This window comes from Pelophylax lessonae (assembly GCF_965119305.1).
Source record: "Pelophylax lessonae genome assembly, chromosome: 13".
Classification (NCBI taxonomy): domain Eukaryota; kingdom Metazoa; phylum Chordata; class Amphibia; order Anura; family Ranidae; genus Pelophylax; species Pelophylax lessonae.
This window is the reverse complement of record NC_138780.1, coordinates 178,186,805-178,205,219: the sequence shown is the minus strand read 5'-3', so window position 1 is coordinate 178,205,219 and position 18,415 is coordinate 178,186,805. Positions and strand designations below refer to the sequence as shown.

The 18,415-nt window shown below is 44.6% G+C and overlaps 1 protein-coding gene across 1 annotated transcript; it reads left to right on the top strand.

Moving 5' to 3' along the window:
* The first annotated feature begins 142 nt into the window (after window positions 1-142).
* Window positions 143-17,435, top strand: FAM161B (FAM161 centrosomal protein B). Its single transcript, XM_082275097.1, has 8 exons — window positions 143-158; window positions 1,582-1,805; window positions 2,955-3,394; window positions 12,171-12,508; window positions 14,532-14,641; window positions 14,823-14,990; window positions 16,906-17,005; window positions 17,117-17,435. Exons 2-8 carry the CDS (start codon window positions 1,585-1,587, stop codon window positions 17,258-17,260), a joined length of 1,521 nt encoding a protein of 506 aa, XP_082131223.1. The 5' UTR covers window positions 143-158; window positions 1,582-1,584; the 3' UTR covers window positions 17,261-17,435.
* The last annotated feature ends 980 nt before the right edge of the window (window positions 17,436-18,415 follow it).

The following is an 18,415-nucleotide window of genomic DNA, read 5'->3' as shown; positions in this document are numbered from 1 at the left end:
TCGCTGCGTAATGACGTCTGCGCGCCACATTCCCAGCTCTTGCCCAATTTCAACATGGCGTCTGAAGACTTCCGCCCGGTGCAGGAAGTATTGTGTCACCATGGAAACCTATAACCTCACGGATGCCGCAGAACATTGAAGAAGAGGACCGACCTACCGTACTTATTATACCTCTCTATACCCCCCTCCCCCAGATACCTACCGTACCTATAATCCCCCCCCTCCCTCACCTATCTACCATACTTATACCTTCACCCCCCACCTACCGTACCTATACCTCCCTATACCCACCTACCTACCGTACTTATTATACCTCTCTATACCCCCCTCCCCCAGATACCTACCGTACCTATCCTACCTACCGTACTTATACCTTCACCCCTCCCCCACCTACCTACCGCACCTATACCTCCCTAAACCCACCTACCTACCTCCCTATACCCACCTACCTACCGCACCTATACTCACCCCTCCCTCACCTACCTACCATACCTATACCTTCACCCCTCCCCCACCTACCGTACCTATACCCACCTACCTACCTACCGCACCTATACCTCCCTATACCCACCTACCTACTGTACCTATACCTCCCCCACCCACCTACCTACCGTACTTATACCCCCCCACCTACCTATCGTACCTATCTATACCCCCACCCACCTACCATATACACTCCCACCCACCTACAATATATACCTCTCTATTCCCCCACCTACCTACAATATATACTCCTCGTTACTGCCACCTACCTACAATATATACCCCCACTATACCCCCACCTACCTACAATATATACCCCTCTATTACCTCCATTCACCTACAATATATACCCTCACCTACCTACCATATACACCCCTCTATACGTCCACCTGTCTATCATATATACCTTTCTATTCCCCCACCTACCTTATTCACCTCTGTATTCCAACCACCTACTGTATTTATGTCTCTATACCCCCCACCTACCTACCAACCATATATACCACACTATACCCCCACCCATCTACCGTATTTACTGCTCTATACCACCACCTACCGACTTTATATACCTCTATAGCCTCACCTACCTACTGTATATACCCCACCATACCCCCACCCACCTAACGTATTTACCTTTCTATTCCCCCTCTGCCTACCTACCTGTCATATATACCTATATACCTCTCTATACCCCCGCCTACTTACTGTATATACCACTCTATAGCCTTACCTACCTACCGTATATACCCCTCTATACCTCCACCTTCTTACCATATTTACCCCCTCTAGACTTCCCCCTGTTGAGCTCAAATATATACCCCACCTTACCTACTGTATATACTCATCTATACCCACACCTATGTAAAGGAATAAAAAACCCCCCTCTCTACCCCCACCTACATACTTAATTTGCCCCTTGCTGCCATTACCTACCTACCCTCTACCCCACCTATCTACTATATATACCCCTTTATACCCCCAACTTGCTGTATGTACCCCTATTTACCTCCACCTACTGTATGGACCCTTCTTTACCACCACCTACTATATTTATCCCTCAGTATCTGCACCCATCTAATGTATATACCCCTCTTGTAGGACATGGCTGGTGATTCTGATTCTGGAAGAAGCGGACACCCAGATGTGGAGGACCGGCAGTTCTTGGATACTCTGCATTCTTTGAAGAGCAGGAACAGACTTTACCTGCAGGAACTGGCGAGTCTATACAGGGTGCATCAGACCCAGGCTGGTTTGGATGATGGAGATCTCAGCAGATACTTCTCTGCCACCCCACTCAGGGCCCAGGACATGGACCTACAGAGGTAAGTGGGTGCTGTTTCCTGTGACATGATCTGTGTGATATACACCAAGACTTGTGTTTGGCTCCACTTGGTTTGTAAAGCTGGCAGTGGCATGCAATGCAACAGGCTTGGCAGTGTCATGCAATGCCAAGCCACTGCAAGCAAAGCCAACAGAATGCTGGGATGTATAAAAAAGGGGATTCACTCCAGAAATAAAGAGATTATTCTCCCGCTCTACAAGACTCTGGTACGGCCACATCTGGAGTATGCTGTCCAGTTCTGGGCACCGGTCCTCAGGAAGGATGTGCTAGAACTGGAAAGAGTCCAGAGAAGGGCAACAAAAATAATTAGGGGAATGGAGGACATCAGCTATGAGGAAAGACTACAAGCACTGAACTTATTCTCTCTGGAGAAGAGACGATTGAGGGGGATATGATATCAATGTACAAATACTGTACTGGCAACCCTAGCATAAGGAACAAACTTTTTAGAGAAAGGAGATACAATAAGACACGTGGCCACTCACTAAAACTAGAGGAAAGGCGGTTTAACCTTAAAATACGTAAGGGGTTCTTCACTGTCAGAGCAGTAAGGATGTGGAATTCTCTTCCACAAGCAGTGGTATCAGCAGGGAGCATCGATAGTTTCAAAAAACTATTAGATGGGCACCTTAAAGACCACAACATACAGGGGTATACAATGTACAACATACAGGGGTATATAATGTACAACATACAGGGGTATACAATGTACAACATACAGGGGTATACAATGTACAACATACAGGGGTATACAATGTACAACATACAGGGGTATATAATGTACAACATACAGGGGTATGCAATGTACAACATACAGGGGTATACAATGTACAACATACAGGGGTATACAATGTACAACATACAGGGGTATATAATGTACAACATACAGGGGTATATAATGTACAACATACAGGGGTATATAATGTACAACATACAGGGGTATACAATGTACAACATACAGGGGTATATAATGTACAACATACAGGGGTATGCAATGTACAACATACAGGGGTATACAATGTACAGTTAACAGTAGACACACACACACACATCATAGGTTGAACTGGATGGACTGATGTCTTTTTTTAACCTCACTAACTATGTAACTATGTACTGATTTCTCTTGCAGCCCAGCTGCCAACACAAGGCCGAAGTCTAGGAAAAGCCGCAGCGAATTCACCATGACGGTGCCAAAACCATTTCAGATGAGTTTGCGGGAAGCAGATAGGAGAGAAAAGGTGAGAGCCCAGGCCTGGGCTGACCCTGAGGATGACATAAAGGAGGAAGATATTGAATGCTATAAGCAGTTCCGGGCCCAGCCTGTTCCAGCCGAGGTCCTCCTTCCTCTCTACAATGACATCATTGAGCAACAAGATGAACGCAGAAAGTCTGACATACAGAGAAGGAAAGAGCAGCTGCTGGCCATGCAGAAACCATTTCACTTCGTAGTAGAAGAGAGAAAGAAGTCATGTGAGCGTCCAGTGACAGCCCCAGCCCAAAAAACCCAGAGTGTCATCAAACCCATTCCCAAGTCTGTGCTAGACCCAACAGTCAGTGATCGGCTTAGAGGTAATGTTCCTTCTGCACTATCCAGTCTGCTGTAGTGGTTACCCAAGAATCTAGTGTGCTAACATGCATATTCTATTCCATTAAATTTACACAAATGTGTCATTCCTATGATAGATGAGAACACTGATCAAAAATCAACTGAACTAGTGCGATCAACAACTGGGACCCCCATGGAGAGAACAGATCCACGAGATTCCAAATGTTTGATAATGTTAAAGAAGGTCAAAAAAGGTCAATTATCCACTATAATTCCTGGAATATAGCTGAAAAAAAATATATATGTGTAAATAAGCAATATACCATAAGATAAGTACGGGATAAATCACTTGGTAAAATGTAAATATATAATTGTGATCCACCAAATATATTCCCAACTGCGCCCCTACTCCCTAAACAGGCGTTTATATTTGAAAAAGGGTCTAAGATAATATATGTAAGTATGGAAAAAGCCGAAAAATACATTTTTTTTTTATAAGGTATCTGACAGTATAGAGAAATATAATGTCCAATATCCCCTTAAAGGAGCTATCTTAACCACTTAATCCCCAGGCCTATTTCGGACACTTTTTGTTTACAAGTTAAAATCAGTATTTTTTCCTAGAAAACTATTTAGAACCCCCAAACATTTATATATATATATTTTTTTAGCAAAGACTCTGGGGGATTAAAATGGCGGTCATTGCGATATTTTTTGTCACGCGGTATTTGCGCAGCGGTCTTTAAAACGCAATTTTTTGGAAAAATTACGAAAAATCACATTTCACTGCATTGAAAAAAAGTTGAACAGTAAAGTTAGCCCATTTTTTTTTGTATATTGTGAAAGATGATGTCACACCGAGTAAATAGATACCCAACATGTTACGGTTTAAAATTGCGCACACCCGTGGGATGGCGACAAACTACGGTCAATAGAAATCTCAATAGGCGACGTTTTAAAATTTTTTAAAGGTTACCAGTTTAGAATTAGAGTGTAGCTCTTTTTTTTAATTATTACTCACTCTCTGGTGATCGCGGCGATACCTCACATGTGTGGTTTGGACAGTGATTTAATTCGTGGCTCGACTTCCATATGCGTTTTCTTTCGTGCGCGAGCTAACGGCGATGGGGGGGGGGCGGCTAAAATTTATTTTATTTTTTTTCCTATTTATTTATCTATTTTTTTTTTTTACTTTATCACAGGTTTTAAAAAAAAATAAAAATCTGATCACTTTTATTGCTGTCACAAGCAATGTAAACATCCCTTGTGACAGCAATATGCAGTGACAGGTACTCTTTATGGAGGGATCGAGGGTCTAAAAGACCCTAGACCCCTCCACTACACTTCCATGTATTCAAAACGCCACAAACGGCATTTTTTAATACAGTCGTTTTTTTTTAATTTGCCGCCTTTAGCAGCAGAGTAACCCGGACGTGACGTCATGGACGCCGCCTCCGGGTTACGTCATCGGAGACCCGTTCAAAGCCGCTTCCGGCTTTGATCGGGACTCCATCCAGCCGGCGGACGTGCCGGCTGGGTGCTCGGGTCTCCCGGTGGGACGCGAGACCCGGTTAAAGCCGCGGGAGGCGGGGGGGGGGGACACTTCCCCTCCCGCTCACCCGGGTAACGATCGAGCGGCTCCCGAGCCGGATCGGTCGTTACCGCCGGAAAGCCGACCGCCGGCTCTAAACCACGGTACCAGGGTGATGTCTCTAGCTAGAGGCATCACCCCGGTATATCACCGCAAAGTCTGCCGACGTACGGGTACGTCACTTTGCGGTAAGTGGATAAAGTGACTAGCCAGTATATAAACATTGGGGTTGATTTATTAAAGGCAAATCCACTGTGCACTTGTAAGTGCAGTTGCTGTAGATCTGAGGGGGGACATGCATGGAGAATAAAAAACGGCATTTTGTTTGTACATTATTGGATGATAAAAATCAGCAGATCTTCTCCTCATTTCAGATCTTCCCCTCCGATCTCCAGCGACTGCACTTCCAAGTGCATTTGTAGTGCCCAGTGGATTTGCCTTTGGTGAATCAACCCCATTTATATTGAAGTTGATTTGAGCCTTCATACCTGTAGACACTGTAATGTATAAGAGTATACCCTGAGGCCAAAAAATTTCCCCTAATGTGGAGAAGTCCTCCAAGTTGTAAGTTGTCGCCAGTCCTGTAATGTAATAATATAAATAAACGTGTGGCGCTAATGGTATCACATCATGAAAATGTTGCCGTTATGAATGTGCATAAAAAATCAAACCAATGTGAATAAAAACAATGTGTAAAGGTCCATATGAAAGTCCATAAACAAAGGAAAAAGAGAAATGAATCCAATGATGAAAAAAATTGTGTTGAGTATAGAGAACCACAAGTCCCAGCATGCAGACGAAATCCGTACCACAGCAAACAGGAAGAAGTCACCAGTGGGTTAAACCAAACAAATTGGCAGCTTACCAGATCATAATGGCCACCCAACTTAATGAAGAAGCCAATAGCGCTTATACAAGGGGTTAAAGGCCACGAGGTGCCGATCCTCAGATGCCATTATTGGGATACACTCACATAGGGGTGCATAGGGGCCACATGGATAAAAAAAGGATAACCGAGGCACATAGCGTAATACCGTTTAAAATTCAATCCTATAGATAAGACAGTCAAGCATGTCGGTATCTCCAAAGCATTGATAAATACAAGAACTGCAGCATTCGTAGGTAAAAAGCCGGCTTAGGGGGCGTGGCGATGTCACATCTGGTACCGCCCAATGCGTTTCGACATAGGGTTGGCGGCTACTTATGGCAAGATGGAGCTTGAATGAAGTAAATTCTTATTTATTGACACATGTCCAGACCCAAGGTACAAAAAGGAAAATGTAGATGCGTTTCACATGGACACAGCGTGCTTGTAGTGAACTTCTTTTCTTGTCCGTATTGCTGCGGTGGCGAGCCAGGGTCAGGCACCCACGCTGGATTTCTGACACACATTTACCTGAGCGGTGTATACACCTTTCTGGTTATTTATGACAGCATTTGGCTCCTATTGCTGCCATAAAAAGCCGCCATTTCATTGCATGATCACAACTTGGAGGACCACTCCACATTAGGGGAATTTGTTTGGCCTCAGGGAATACTCTTCTACATATAATATATATCTTCTCATATCATGTTTATATACTGGCTAATAATTACTTTATCCATGGGACATGATTGCTCTTTTAGGGAATATTTCTCTACAATGTTGAATACCTTTTAAAAAAATGTTTTTTTCTGTTGATTTATTTTATTTTTTTTATCCATACTTACCATGTTATTTTAGACCTTTTTTCAAATATAACCACCTGTTTGGGGAGTAGGGGCACAGTTGGGAATATATTGGGTCGATCACAATTATATTTCTATGTACATTATACCAAGTGATTTATTCCATACTTATCTTACAGTATATTACTTATTTACACATGTAGCACCCTACAAATAGGTGCTAGGTAAAACTATAGTGGGCCTTGTCTGCCTAGCAGCAGGGCTGTGATTTATCTAGGCAGGGTATCATGGCTTCCAGATGTGCCTCCTGAGGGGAGAAGTATCCCCATTGGCTCCCGTGAGAGGTTTTCTCATAGGGCAGTGTGGGAAGCCCAATCAGGGGACACATCCTAGCTTGTAACTACCCCAGAAGGCAGATTACGCTGCAAGGGATTCTGGGAGTGGGTATAAGTGGGTGAAGTGCGTGGCACGGTGTCTTTGACGGGAGCAGAGTCCCAGGAGGGAGAGTGCGGCTGTCTCTCCTCCTATCTGAGGAAGTGGATGTCTCGGGTGTCGTCTGAGAATCCAGAGAGTGCTGAGTTGAGCTGAGGGGGATCCGGTGTGCCGAGAACCACCGGAGAGCGAGAGGGGTCCAGTCCCAGGAAAGCCTACACAGGTCGTGAGTACTGAGGATTGCCCCTGGGGGTCTGCCTGAAGTTGGAGGGGACCACTCTGGAAGTGGTTTCGGGGATCCAAGGTCAGCTAGCTGTAAAGGGGGTGCCTAGGTTGAGGACCCTGAAGTGTAAAGGGGGTACATAGTCAGTGGACCCTGAAGAGTTAAAGGAGCAAAGGGGGCACCTGCAGTCTTTGCCCTGAATTGTATTGCGCCAGTTACAGTATTAGCCATTGGGAGTTCTACAAAATACTACCTTAAGCTGTGCCAGGCGGGGGAAAAGCATTCAAAGACTTACATAGTGAAGCAGTGTCAGGACTTCTACAGTTGTCAGTCTTGGATCTACTGGATAATAGGTCGGGGATTCAACACTTCCTCTGTTTTACAGAGTGTTCTCAGAGTCAGTGAGCGTTGGCTGGCGCTGGCTAGCGTCAAGGAAGCGCCAACGGGCATTTTTCCAGGATCAAACTTGTAATTTAGTTCAAGCCAAGAGGAGTATCACACTCATTCCCTTCTCCCATCCCCTTAAAGGGGAGTTCCGGCCACAAAATCGACATAGTCGATTTTGGGCCATGCGCTTGCTGTAGCTCACCTGAAAAAGAAATGGATAGTTAGGATTTTTTTTTTTTTTTTTTTTACTTACCTTGTAATTGCAGAAAAAAAATACTCACCTTCCTTCCACTTCCTCCCTCAGCCTCACGGCCCGCGCCGTCACTTCTGCTTTGCAATGATTCCTGGGAGCTAAACGTCATCGCTCCCAGGAATCAATGCGCCTGCACCGGCCCCAACGTCAGTTCCAGTGCAGGCGCGTCATACCTTGCTAAACAGCTTCTGGGCATGCCCAGAAGCTGTGCAGGGATGACGCTGCAGACCCGGAAGTGACGGCAGGGCCAGCGCAGTGCATCGTGGGAAGGAAGAGGATGGAAGAGGACGCGGAAGAGGATCGCGCTGGCTTCAAGCTGCCCACACCTGAGATGGCAGCGCTGGAGAAGAAATTTTAAAAGTAAGTATTTCTTCTAAAAGGTAAGTGCGAACCGGGACAGATCAGAGGCTATCCATTGTGGAATGCACTAGCCCTGACTGTCCCGGGGGTATGTTCATTGAAATTTTTTTTTTGTGGCCGGGACTCCCCTTTAACTCATAATAAAAATATACCATGTGATACGCGGGTGTGAGCTAAAAACTGCTTATACCTAAACAAACAGTTTCCAAAAAAAAAAAAAATTATATATATATATCTATCCTGAAAGTGCTCAGTGTCCGTTTTTAGGTATAAGCAGTTTTTGGCTCACACCCACGTATCACATGGTATATTTTTATTCCACGAGCCACTAACAGATATTACACCATTTTGCACCTATGGATTAACTTCTCAGCACTTTATTTGCATATCCACAGTTTTTTTTTATTTGTCTATATATATTTTACAATCTTTATGTATTTATTTTATAATAAATTGTATCATGGTTGATTATTAGTGGTTGTAGCACTTTATAGGATTGACACACATTTTACGTATATTTATTAATATTTATTCTGCTACACTGTTGTACTTTGAGAAGAGGCAGTGCAGCACTACACCACATCTCATTATTTCTTTACCAAGTCTAAGGATAAGCTTTCAGTGCTAGCTGCAGCCTCACCACATACTTGATTCCACCTACGCAAAGAATGTCCTCTTTGTATCATAGTGGAAAATTGACCTTTTTTCGACCTTCTTCAACTTTATCAAACATTTGGAATCTGGTGGATCTGTTCTCTCCATGAGGGTACCAGTTGTTGATTGTACTAGCTCAGGCAGGGTTCACACTTGATTCGCATGCGGCTCACAACAGGGGTCTGGTGTGTCCCTGTTCTCCATTTCAGGGACAAATCCGGCCCAAATTTTTGCCTAGATTCGGACATGAAAGGAAGCCAAAGGTGCACAGAATTCCTGTACAATTTGCTCCGCATCCGCCCCGGAGATGTGTGAACCGGCTCCATTGAGAGCCAGTCACACTCTCCTGTCATGCGAATTGGATGTGAAGAAACCTGCATCCAATTAGCATAAGTGTGTACCCAGCCTTAGTGTTTTTCTGATCAGTGTTCTAATTTATCATAGGTATGACACATTTGTGCACATTTAATGTAATGGAATAAGCATGTTAACATCTAAATCAGTGGTGTTTGATATTGTTTTTTTTTTTTATATATAATTTCAGAGCCTCTGTTGCTTTATATCTTCCTGAAGAAGTGGGCTTTGACCCGTGAATCACGTTGAAGAAAGTAACAAGCTACCAATGTTGTAAATTGTCATATCAACCTCAAAACTATTATTTGCTGCTTGCATGACACAGCCAGTGGCCGCTGATAGTGGGGGGGACCACCAGTCCTCCTGTAGAGGGCCTGGCGCACAGGGGGGCCCCAACAGTATGGAGACTCGGTGCATTTGGGCAGAGGGGCAATTACAGAAAGAAGACCTGTGCAACTCTCTGCAGCAGCTGAAAGCCAGTTTCTCCCCCTCCTGCCAGCTTTCAGCTGCTGCAGGGAGAGACACAGACATAGGGCATTGTTCCTGTAATTGCTTCTCCGACAACGATCCCCCTCCCTGTTCTACCTGCTTCTGATTCCACCCCCTCTCCGTGTGCCCCCCACAGCACTGCAAGCTTCCCTGTCCTGTAAAAAATAACAACACTAGTATCTGTATAGCCCAATACCCTGTGTATAATGCCCTACCCCTCTACTCCTCAGGTCTATTACACCAGCATCTATAGAGCCCAATACCCTGCATATAATGCCCTACTCCTCAGGTCTAATATACCATCATCTATAAAGTCCAATACCCTGCATATAATACCCTGCCCCTCCACTCCTCAGGTCTAATACACCAGCATCTATAGAGCCCAATACCCTGCGTATAATGCCCTACCCCTCTACTCCTCAGGTCTAATATACCATCATCTATAAAGTCCAATACCCTGCATATAATACCCTGCCCCTCCACTCCTCAGGTCTAATACACCAGCATCTATAGAGCCCAATACCCTGCGTATAATGCCCTACCCCTCTACTCCTCAGGTCTAATACACCATCATCTATAGAGTCCAATACCCTGCATATAATACCCTGCCCCTCCACTCCTCAGGTCTAATACACCAGCATCTATAGAGCCTAATACCCTGTGTATAATACCCTGCCCCTCTACTCCTCAGGTCTAATACACCATCATCTATAGAGCCTAATACCCTGTGTATAATACCCTGCCCCTCTACTCCTCAGGTCTAATACACCAACATCTATAGAGCCCAATACCCAGTGTATAATACCCTACCCCTCTACTCCTCAGGTCTAATACACCAGCATCTATAGAGCCTAATACCCTGTGTATAATACCCTGCCCCTCTACTCCTCAGGTCTAATACACCATCATCTATAGAGCCCAATACCCAGTGTATAATACCCTACCCCTCTACTCCTCAGGTCTAATACACCATCATCTATAGAGCCTAATACCCTGTGTATAATACCCTGCCCCTCTACTCCTCAGGTCTAATACACCATCATCTATAGAGCCTAATACCCTGTGTATAATACCCTACCCCTCTACTCCTCAGGTCTAATACACCATCATCTATAGAGCCTAATACCCTGTGTATAATACCCTACCCCTCTACTCCTCAGGTCTAATACACCAACATCTATAGAGCCCAATACCCTGTGTATAATACCCTACCCCTCTACTCCTCAGGTCTAATACACCAGCATCTATAGAGCCTAATACCCTGTGTATAATACCCTGCCCCTCTACTCCTCAGGTCTAATACACCATCATCTATAGAGCCTAATACCCTGCGTATAATACAATGCCCCTCCACTCCTCAGGTCTAATACACCATCATCTATAGAGTCCAATACCCTGTGTATAATACCCTGCCCCTCTACTCCTCAGGTCTAATACACCATCATCTATAGAGTCCAATACCCTGTGTATAATACCCTGCCCCTCCACTCCTCAGGTCTAATACACCAGCATCTATAGAGTCCAATACCCTGTGTATAATACCCTGCCCCTCTACTCCTCAGGTCTAATACACCAGCATCTATAGAGCCTAATACCCTGCCCCTCCACTCCTCAGGTGTAATACATTAGTATCTATAGAGTCCAATACCCTGCTCCTCCACTCCTCAGGTCTATTATGCGCAGGGTATTGTGCTCCCTAGATGCTGGTGTATTAGACCTGAGGGGTAGAGGGGCAGGGTAATATACTCCGGGTATTGGCCTCTATAGATAATAATGTTTTGCATATTGGAACACAGGGGGCAGGCTATTAAACTCTGTGGTATTAGGCTCTATGTTAGCTTGTGTATATGATTTGAGGAATTGATAGGGAGGGTATTATACCCTAGGGTAGTGGTTGTCAACTTGTGAGGCAAAGGGGGCCTCAAATGTGGTCCCTGACATCACGTAATGTTCAGTATATGTAATGTTTGAGAGGATTGTCAGAAACTACAGATTTTATAGAGGAAATGAGGGTCAGAGAGTGCGGACATGCTATGTTTGTGGCTGGGGATATGCTGCAGACAATACAAAACTGGGAACATGTTACATGAGGCTAGTAAAGATGAATGCTCGTACCCTGATTAATGTTCCTGCTACAGACTGATGAGGTCCGAGGGCCACACATCATATACCAAATGCCCGCATGCAGCCCTTGGAGTGCAGGTTGGGCACCAGGGCCCTAGAGTTTTGGGCTCTGTACTGCCCAGAGTATTACATCTGAGGAGTAGAGGTGGCTGGGTATTGGGCTCTATAGAGGCTGGTGTATGGAATGTGTAAGGATATTGTGATGTAGTGATAATAATGACATTGCAGACCTCTGAATATAAATCTTTCTGGTTTATATCGCAGAAGCAGAACTTCTAAGAAAGATTAATGGTCAATTAAGAGCAAAGGATTTGCTGCAGAGTTCCACTGCTCCAGTAACGCTAAGTCGTCACACCAGAGACCCCAATTCCAGAACATCCCGGAAGTGCAAAGAGCAGCACCTCGCTTTTCTGCAACAGAGTCTCAGTTTTCAGCCGCGTACAAACCCAGCCGTCCCAGATTTCCACACGCTTTACAGAAACTTTCAGAAACTCTCTCTCTCCAGGCAACAAGTCAGAGAACCTACACAGACAAAACCCTTCAATTTACGCACATCCCGTCAGCGACACAGAAAGAAACCAAGCCACTCCGAGAGTGAAAAGGTGAGACTGCATTCAGGGCCTCTACAGCCTAATTTACTGATTATCAGGTGACCACAGTCATCCCCTGTACAGTCTGCTCTGGATCTAAGGTGGCCACAGCGTGTCCTTTTACAGCCTGGTGTCTGGGCATAAAGTGACCAGAGCGGGTTCTGGATAAGTTCACCTTTGGGAACATGTTATATGTTCCCAAATACTGCAGCCGCTGCCCAATCCCCACACTTCCTGTTACAGCAGGGCTGGGAGAAGTTCCCCGTACTAGCTGTCACTTTTTGTCCACAGGGGCACATTTGTTCACACAGCTCTGATCTCAATGAACTACCACGGCGCTGTGGAGTGCCGTGGTAGTTCATTGATTCTTCCTGTCAGTGTATCTGCTTGCCCGTATGGGAAGAACGGGCACACAGATACACTGATAGATCTGCAGGAGACCTGCATGGCACCAGCGATCTGCTGATTGCTGGTGCAATGCTTTACAGGCCCACAAAAAAAACAAAAAAACAAATGCACATTGTTTTACCTGCCAAAAAAAATGTGCATTTATGATTTTTTTTTTAAAAAAAGGCTGGATGTTAGGTGGCCACAGCTGGTCCCTTTTACAGCTAATGTGTGGGTATAATGTGACCAGGGCCACCTGCTGTCTGGGCAAAAGGTTACCAAAGCTATTTTCTAGTCTGGTGTCTGTGTCTTAGATGTCCATAGGCATTCCCTGTACAGCTTGGTGGAACATGACCAGAGCCAGTTTCCATACAGCCTGATAGCTCAGTAAAAGGTGATAAGTGCCAGCCCTGCACTGTTTGTTGACTGGTTTCAAGGTGACTTTAGCTGGTCTCTGTATAGTCTTAGGTCTGGAAGAAAGGTGACTTGTCCTGTACAGCCTAGGGTCTGGACACTGTGATAAAGTAGAGTGTTGGAGTATTTAAAATATTATTTAGTCCACACATCCCGGACAAAACAACCCTCACTTATTTTTCCAAAAGACTTGATCCAGAGCATGCAAAAAATAATATAAGACTAAAAACCCTGTCCTAAACCTTCACCATCCAGCTGTCCTCACCCACAGAGAGACATGACTTTTAGAGTGACCATCTAAACCTCATTCTTTTATGCTATCTCCACGAATGTACTGATAACAGCTGGCCATAGACATCTGGATTTTTAGCAATTGGATTAAATTGGAGTCATTGGTGCGCCTACAAACACCTTCAGCAAAAGTGTATTTAAAAATATTTACGTGGAAAAATATTGGTTAAACAGTGACTACGTCGGACTGGATGCAGCCACTGTTCAGCAGCAAAATTGTATTCAGGCAGCCAGAGGTACTGCAGCTATTGAATATAGAAGCCGGCAGTGAAGATTCTTCCATTCACTCTTTTTAATTAGAACCGAAGATGCCCTGTCGGGTGAAATGCAATGGGTGGGTGCTCCCATCGGCAGGCACTCATTATGTTTTTTTTGGTGCCAATAAACTTGGACCTAGTGTATGTGACGTCATTGTTGCGTGGCACTGTCTTCCTTCTTGTGTATTTATTACAGGTACTTATTTAGCACCATCAATTAACGCAGCACTTTACATATGTATAATAAACATTCACATCAGTCCCTGCCTTCAAGGAGCTTATAATCTAAGGTCCCTAATTTACATTCATACATACACATACTAGGGCCAATTTAGACAGGAGCCAATTACCCTCCAGCATATCTTTGAAGTACCTGGAGGAAACCCACGCAGGAACAGGGAGAACATGCAAACTCCAGGCAGGTAATGCTGTGGTTGGAACCAGCGACCCTAAAGCTGCCAGGCAGAAGCGCTAACCACTTTGAAACACAGACGGCTCCGTTTGCCACCTGTCCTGGCGTTCAAGGCAGAGTGGGGGAATTGGTGTTGGAGCTGAGCTGGATACCATTACACCTTCTATATATATTTTTTTCATACATTGCTATGTATAAGAGTAAGATGGGGTGCTTCGTCTCATGTACTGTATATTATCTAAATTGCAATGATATCTTCTCTTTCTATCTGCAGGTTGAAGACCAACACCCTGTTACACCCTCCCGTCATCTGTCCAGTTTATCACCTAACACCCTTCCAGTGTACATAACAGACAGTACCAAGAGAAGGGAAGCCTCTATTAGGTATTCCAGGGTGGGAGAGGGAAAGTAATATCCTCATTCTGCTCCAGCTGTAACCCCTACCAAAATCTAAATGTGAAACTTCTATGTCAGAGCTGTAGAAATGGAATGCCCCGTTATTATAAGAGGCAGGAACCGATTCTCTGATGAATATTGTGTTTATATATCTAGAACTCTATTTCAGATCTTCACTAGAAGACAGAGAGCACAAGGGTGCAGAGCAGGAAAAATGGCTGCAGAAACACAGACAAAGATCTCTGGGCATGCAGCGCTCCATATCCCGCCGTGCCAAAGCTATGGATTCACATAAACCACTGGCAGACACTAACCTACAGAAGCTGAGAGAGAACCAGTAAGTTCCAGTTTGTACAGCATTCAGCTCATCTGATGTTGTTGTGTAGAAGGTGGGCTGACTGCCAGCAAATGGTTAAATTGGCCAGCAGAATGAGAGTAAAAGTGGTGGTGCAGTTTCTGCCTGACTGGAGGAAAGACACATGACACACTGGGGTTGATTTACTAAAACTGGACAGTAAACCAAAACACAACGCAATGGAGTCCTGCAAGGTTGGAAACCCCTAACCCTGTTGAACGGTGGGGGAGCAGCTCCACTATTTAAAACTAAAAGAAAAAACATTCAACCTAAAGGTGGATATTTCTTAACTCCTACACACATATATAAATGCATGTGCAAAGAAGAAGGACTCCAGCATCAATTGGGGTCCTAATTAAAGATGGACCGATTATCGGCCAAGCCGATATATCGAGGGCCGATATGGACTTTCTCCGATATATCGGAATCGACTTTTTATTTACCGATATTTCAGGGAAAGTGCTTGTACCAGAGTGAAGCCTGCTGCTAGAGGCATCACCCCGGTACCGGTGTCCATAGCCGATGGTCGGCTGTCTTGTAATGACAAAACTATGCGACTGAGAAGCCACTCGGCTGTCATTCCATGGAGCAAGAGAGGATATCCCGCCGCCTTCTACGGCTCGCCACCGGGAGACCCGGGAATGCTACCTTCACCGCCGCCGTCTTACCCGAATCTCCATTTTTTTTAATTTGGCGCGCCGCGTACCCGGAAATGATGTCATGACATGACATCACTTCTGGGTACTGGCGGCACAGAATTAAAAAAACACAGCATTCAAAACAGCCAAACTTGGCGTTTTGAATGCTTAAGTGCAGAGGAGGGGTTTGGGGTCATTTAGACCCCCCAGATCCCTCCACCACAGTACCTGTAGGAATTAAAAAAAAATAATGTTTTTTAATGTCCGAAAAATTTGGCCACTATCGACCGATACCCAATGACCAAAATATCGGTATCGGCGGTAGATATCGGCCGATACCGATACCCGATGACCAAAATATCAGTAGCGGCAGTAAAAAAAAGATATTGGTCGATTACTAGTCCTAATAACTTAATTAAATGAAGAAAATCGGGAAATATCAAGAGAGCGCATCAGGAAGAGGTAAAACTGAAAAATGTGATGCTGTCCCCATTCACATAGAAAAAAAAACATCAACCTTTATTGCACAAAACGTTAAAAACATAAATCACATGCCATTAAAAATGCTAAGACCCGCCACATCTGCTCCCAATGGTGGTCCATCCAACTGACTTCTAAATTCTAGAGGAAAAGGCAGGTTTCTTTCATAATGTCATTGATGTATGTACAGTCCTTCCTTGTAATGAAATGTTTCATTACAACTTGTATCTCTAAGGAAGGACTGTACATACATCATCAAAGCGTAGAGGTTGAGCAATATCCATCTTTAGATTGAATGTCTTTTCTTTTAGTAAAGCTGGACAGTGCAAACTTCTGGTAAAGCTTTGCATGGTAGCCAATCAGCTTCTAACTTCAGCTTGTTCAATTAGGTTTTGACAAAAAAAAAAAATCCATCTTGTAATGAGTCAGGATATGAACACAACCAACCCCACCTTTGTAAAAAGGAATGCATACCTCAACACTACCAACTCCACCTTAGTCCGATCTGAACATCACCAACCCCACCTTGTGGTGATGAGTCCAAACCTGAACACTACTAACCCAACCTTGTAATGATGAGTCCAGACCCGAATACCATCAACCCTCTCTTGCAATGATGAGTCCATACCTGTATACTATCAACTCCACTTTGTAATGATGAGTCCATACCTGACCAATACCAACTAAACCTTGTTATGAACCCAAACACTACCAACTCCACCTTGTAATGATGAGTCAGAGTATTGATTACAGTAGAATTGTTTTTGCTGTCTCTGTAGAGCGTCTGATCGGATGAGAAGCCAGGAATATGAGAAGGAGCTGGAGCAGATGAAGAGCCGGGTGAGAAGGAGAGCGTATCTATTTGAACAAGTCTCCAAGGTAAATGGGAGAGAATGGTTAGTCCAGTACAATGTGATGTGGGACATTCTCTTTCATCCTCCATTGACACCCTATTAGTGTGACCTGCCAGTCTTTTCTTTCTGTCTCCAGGGATCTGCAGTTAAAGAAGCAGAGCGTAAATTTACTCACACGCTTCGACAGGCGGGACTGACTGAAGAGTTTGTTCAGCAGAAGGGAATCAAAAATGAGGAAATGACAGATGAAAGTGAGGACCTAGATGATGAAGATCCATGACAGAGTTGCCCCCCTTATTGCTGTACCTCTCCCCCAGACTTCTGTACTTCCATGGTGTAATATGCAGCACCCTCCCCCAAATTGTTCTATAACTGCTGTGTAACATGGGACTCCCTTCCCAATATTTCTGTACCTCTGTTATGTAACCTGTGACCACCTACCATAACCAGAAGTAAAACAGAACCTAGCTTTCAAATGATAAAGTTAGTGTATTTATGCTAGGTAATCATGACAAGTGTATCCTGGCAGATAACGATCACATTTTTAAAGAGCTCACAACACTCAGAATGCCTATCCTAACCCCCCCCCCCCCCCCCCAAAGAGGCTGTGTCATCTTATGTGCAGGCGTCATCCAGCGTCAATTTCCACTCCCTGTCTTGAGAAGCTGACCGATAAATGGCACCATCAGGTAAAGCCTATTGCCTGCTGTCGGGTGCTGGCTGTGTATACAGGCTGTCTTTTGCATATAATTTTTGCTGTTGCATTATATTGTACAGCCCCAGTGAGTGATTACTGGGGGAGAGGACACTGAGGAGATGCTTCCTTGTTCCTGCAGCTAATATTCTTTAGGATTTTCTTCTCAGGCCTTGGTTAAAGGACAGCTGTAGTCACAGCATACACATTTTATAACATCATCATTGTAATATTAATACAAACAATAATTATTTTTTATCCACTATAAGCTCACTTGTAAAATTGTCTTTCTTGCTGTGAGTTCTACAGTCTCCTGCCCATATTTTTTCACAACTTATTGGACTCCCTGCATGCTTTGCCTCGGATTCCTAGTCAATTTTAAGGACTATATGTCGTATGGTACCTTTCTGCCTGCAAGCAAGGATTCCTGTACTGACCCTCCCTCCTGAAACTCGCCAGGACCTCTGTAGATCAGAAGGCAGGCTCTGTAAAATGTGTGATACAACAGTGGCTACCCACGGCCCATAATGAATACCGCACAGAATTTAACCTCCTTAGCGGTATTCCCGAGTGTGGCTCGGGGTTAATTTTCAGTACTAAAAGCGGTAACCCCCGAGCCACACTTGGGATTACCCCAAAATGTTACTCACCTTCCCTGTGATCCCCCGCCGTCCTCCCCACCTCCTCACGCTCTCTGTGCTCGGCGGATGCCGGCACCTGTCTTCCGCTTCCCTTCCCTGT

Bases quoted from the DNA above. Each gene is read 5' to 3' on its own strand.
- FAM161B (XM_082275097.1), top strand. From the start codon at position 1,585: ATGGCTGGTGATTCTGATTCTGGAAGAAGCGGACACCCAGATGTGGAG. The intron at 1,806-2,954 runs GTAAGTGGGTGC...TTTCTCTTGCAG, and splicing joins CAGGACATGGACCTACAGAG to CCCAGCTGCCAACACAAGGC. The intron at 3,395-12,170 runs GTAATGTTCCTT...TTTATATCGCAG, and splicing joins AGTCAGTGATCGGCTTAGAG to AAGCAGAACTTCTAAGAAAG.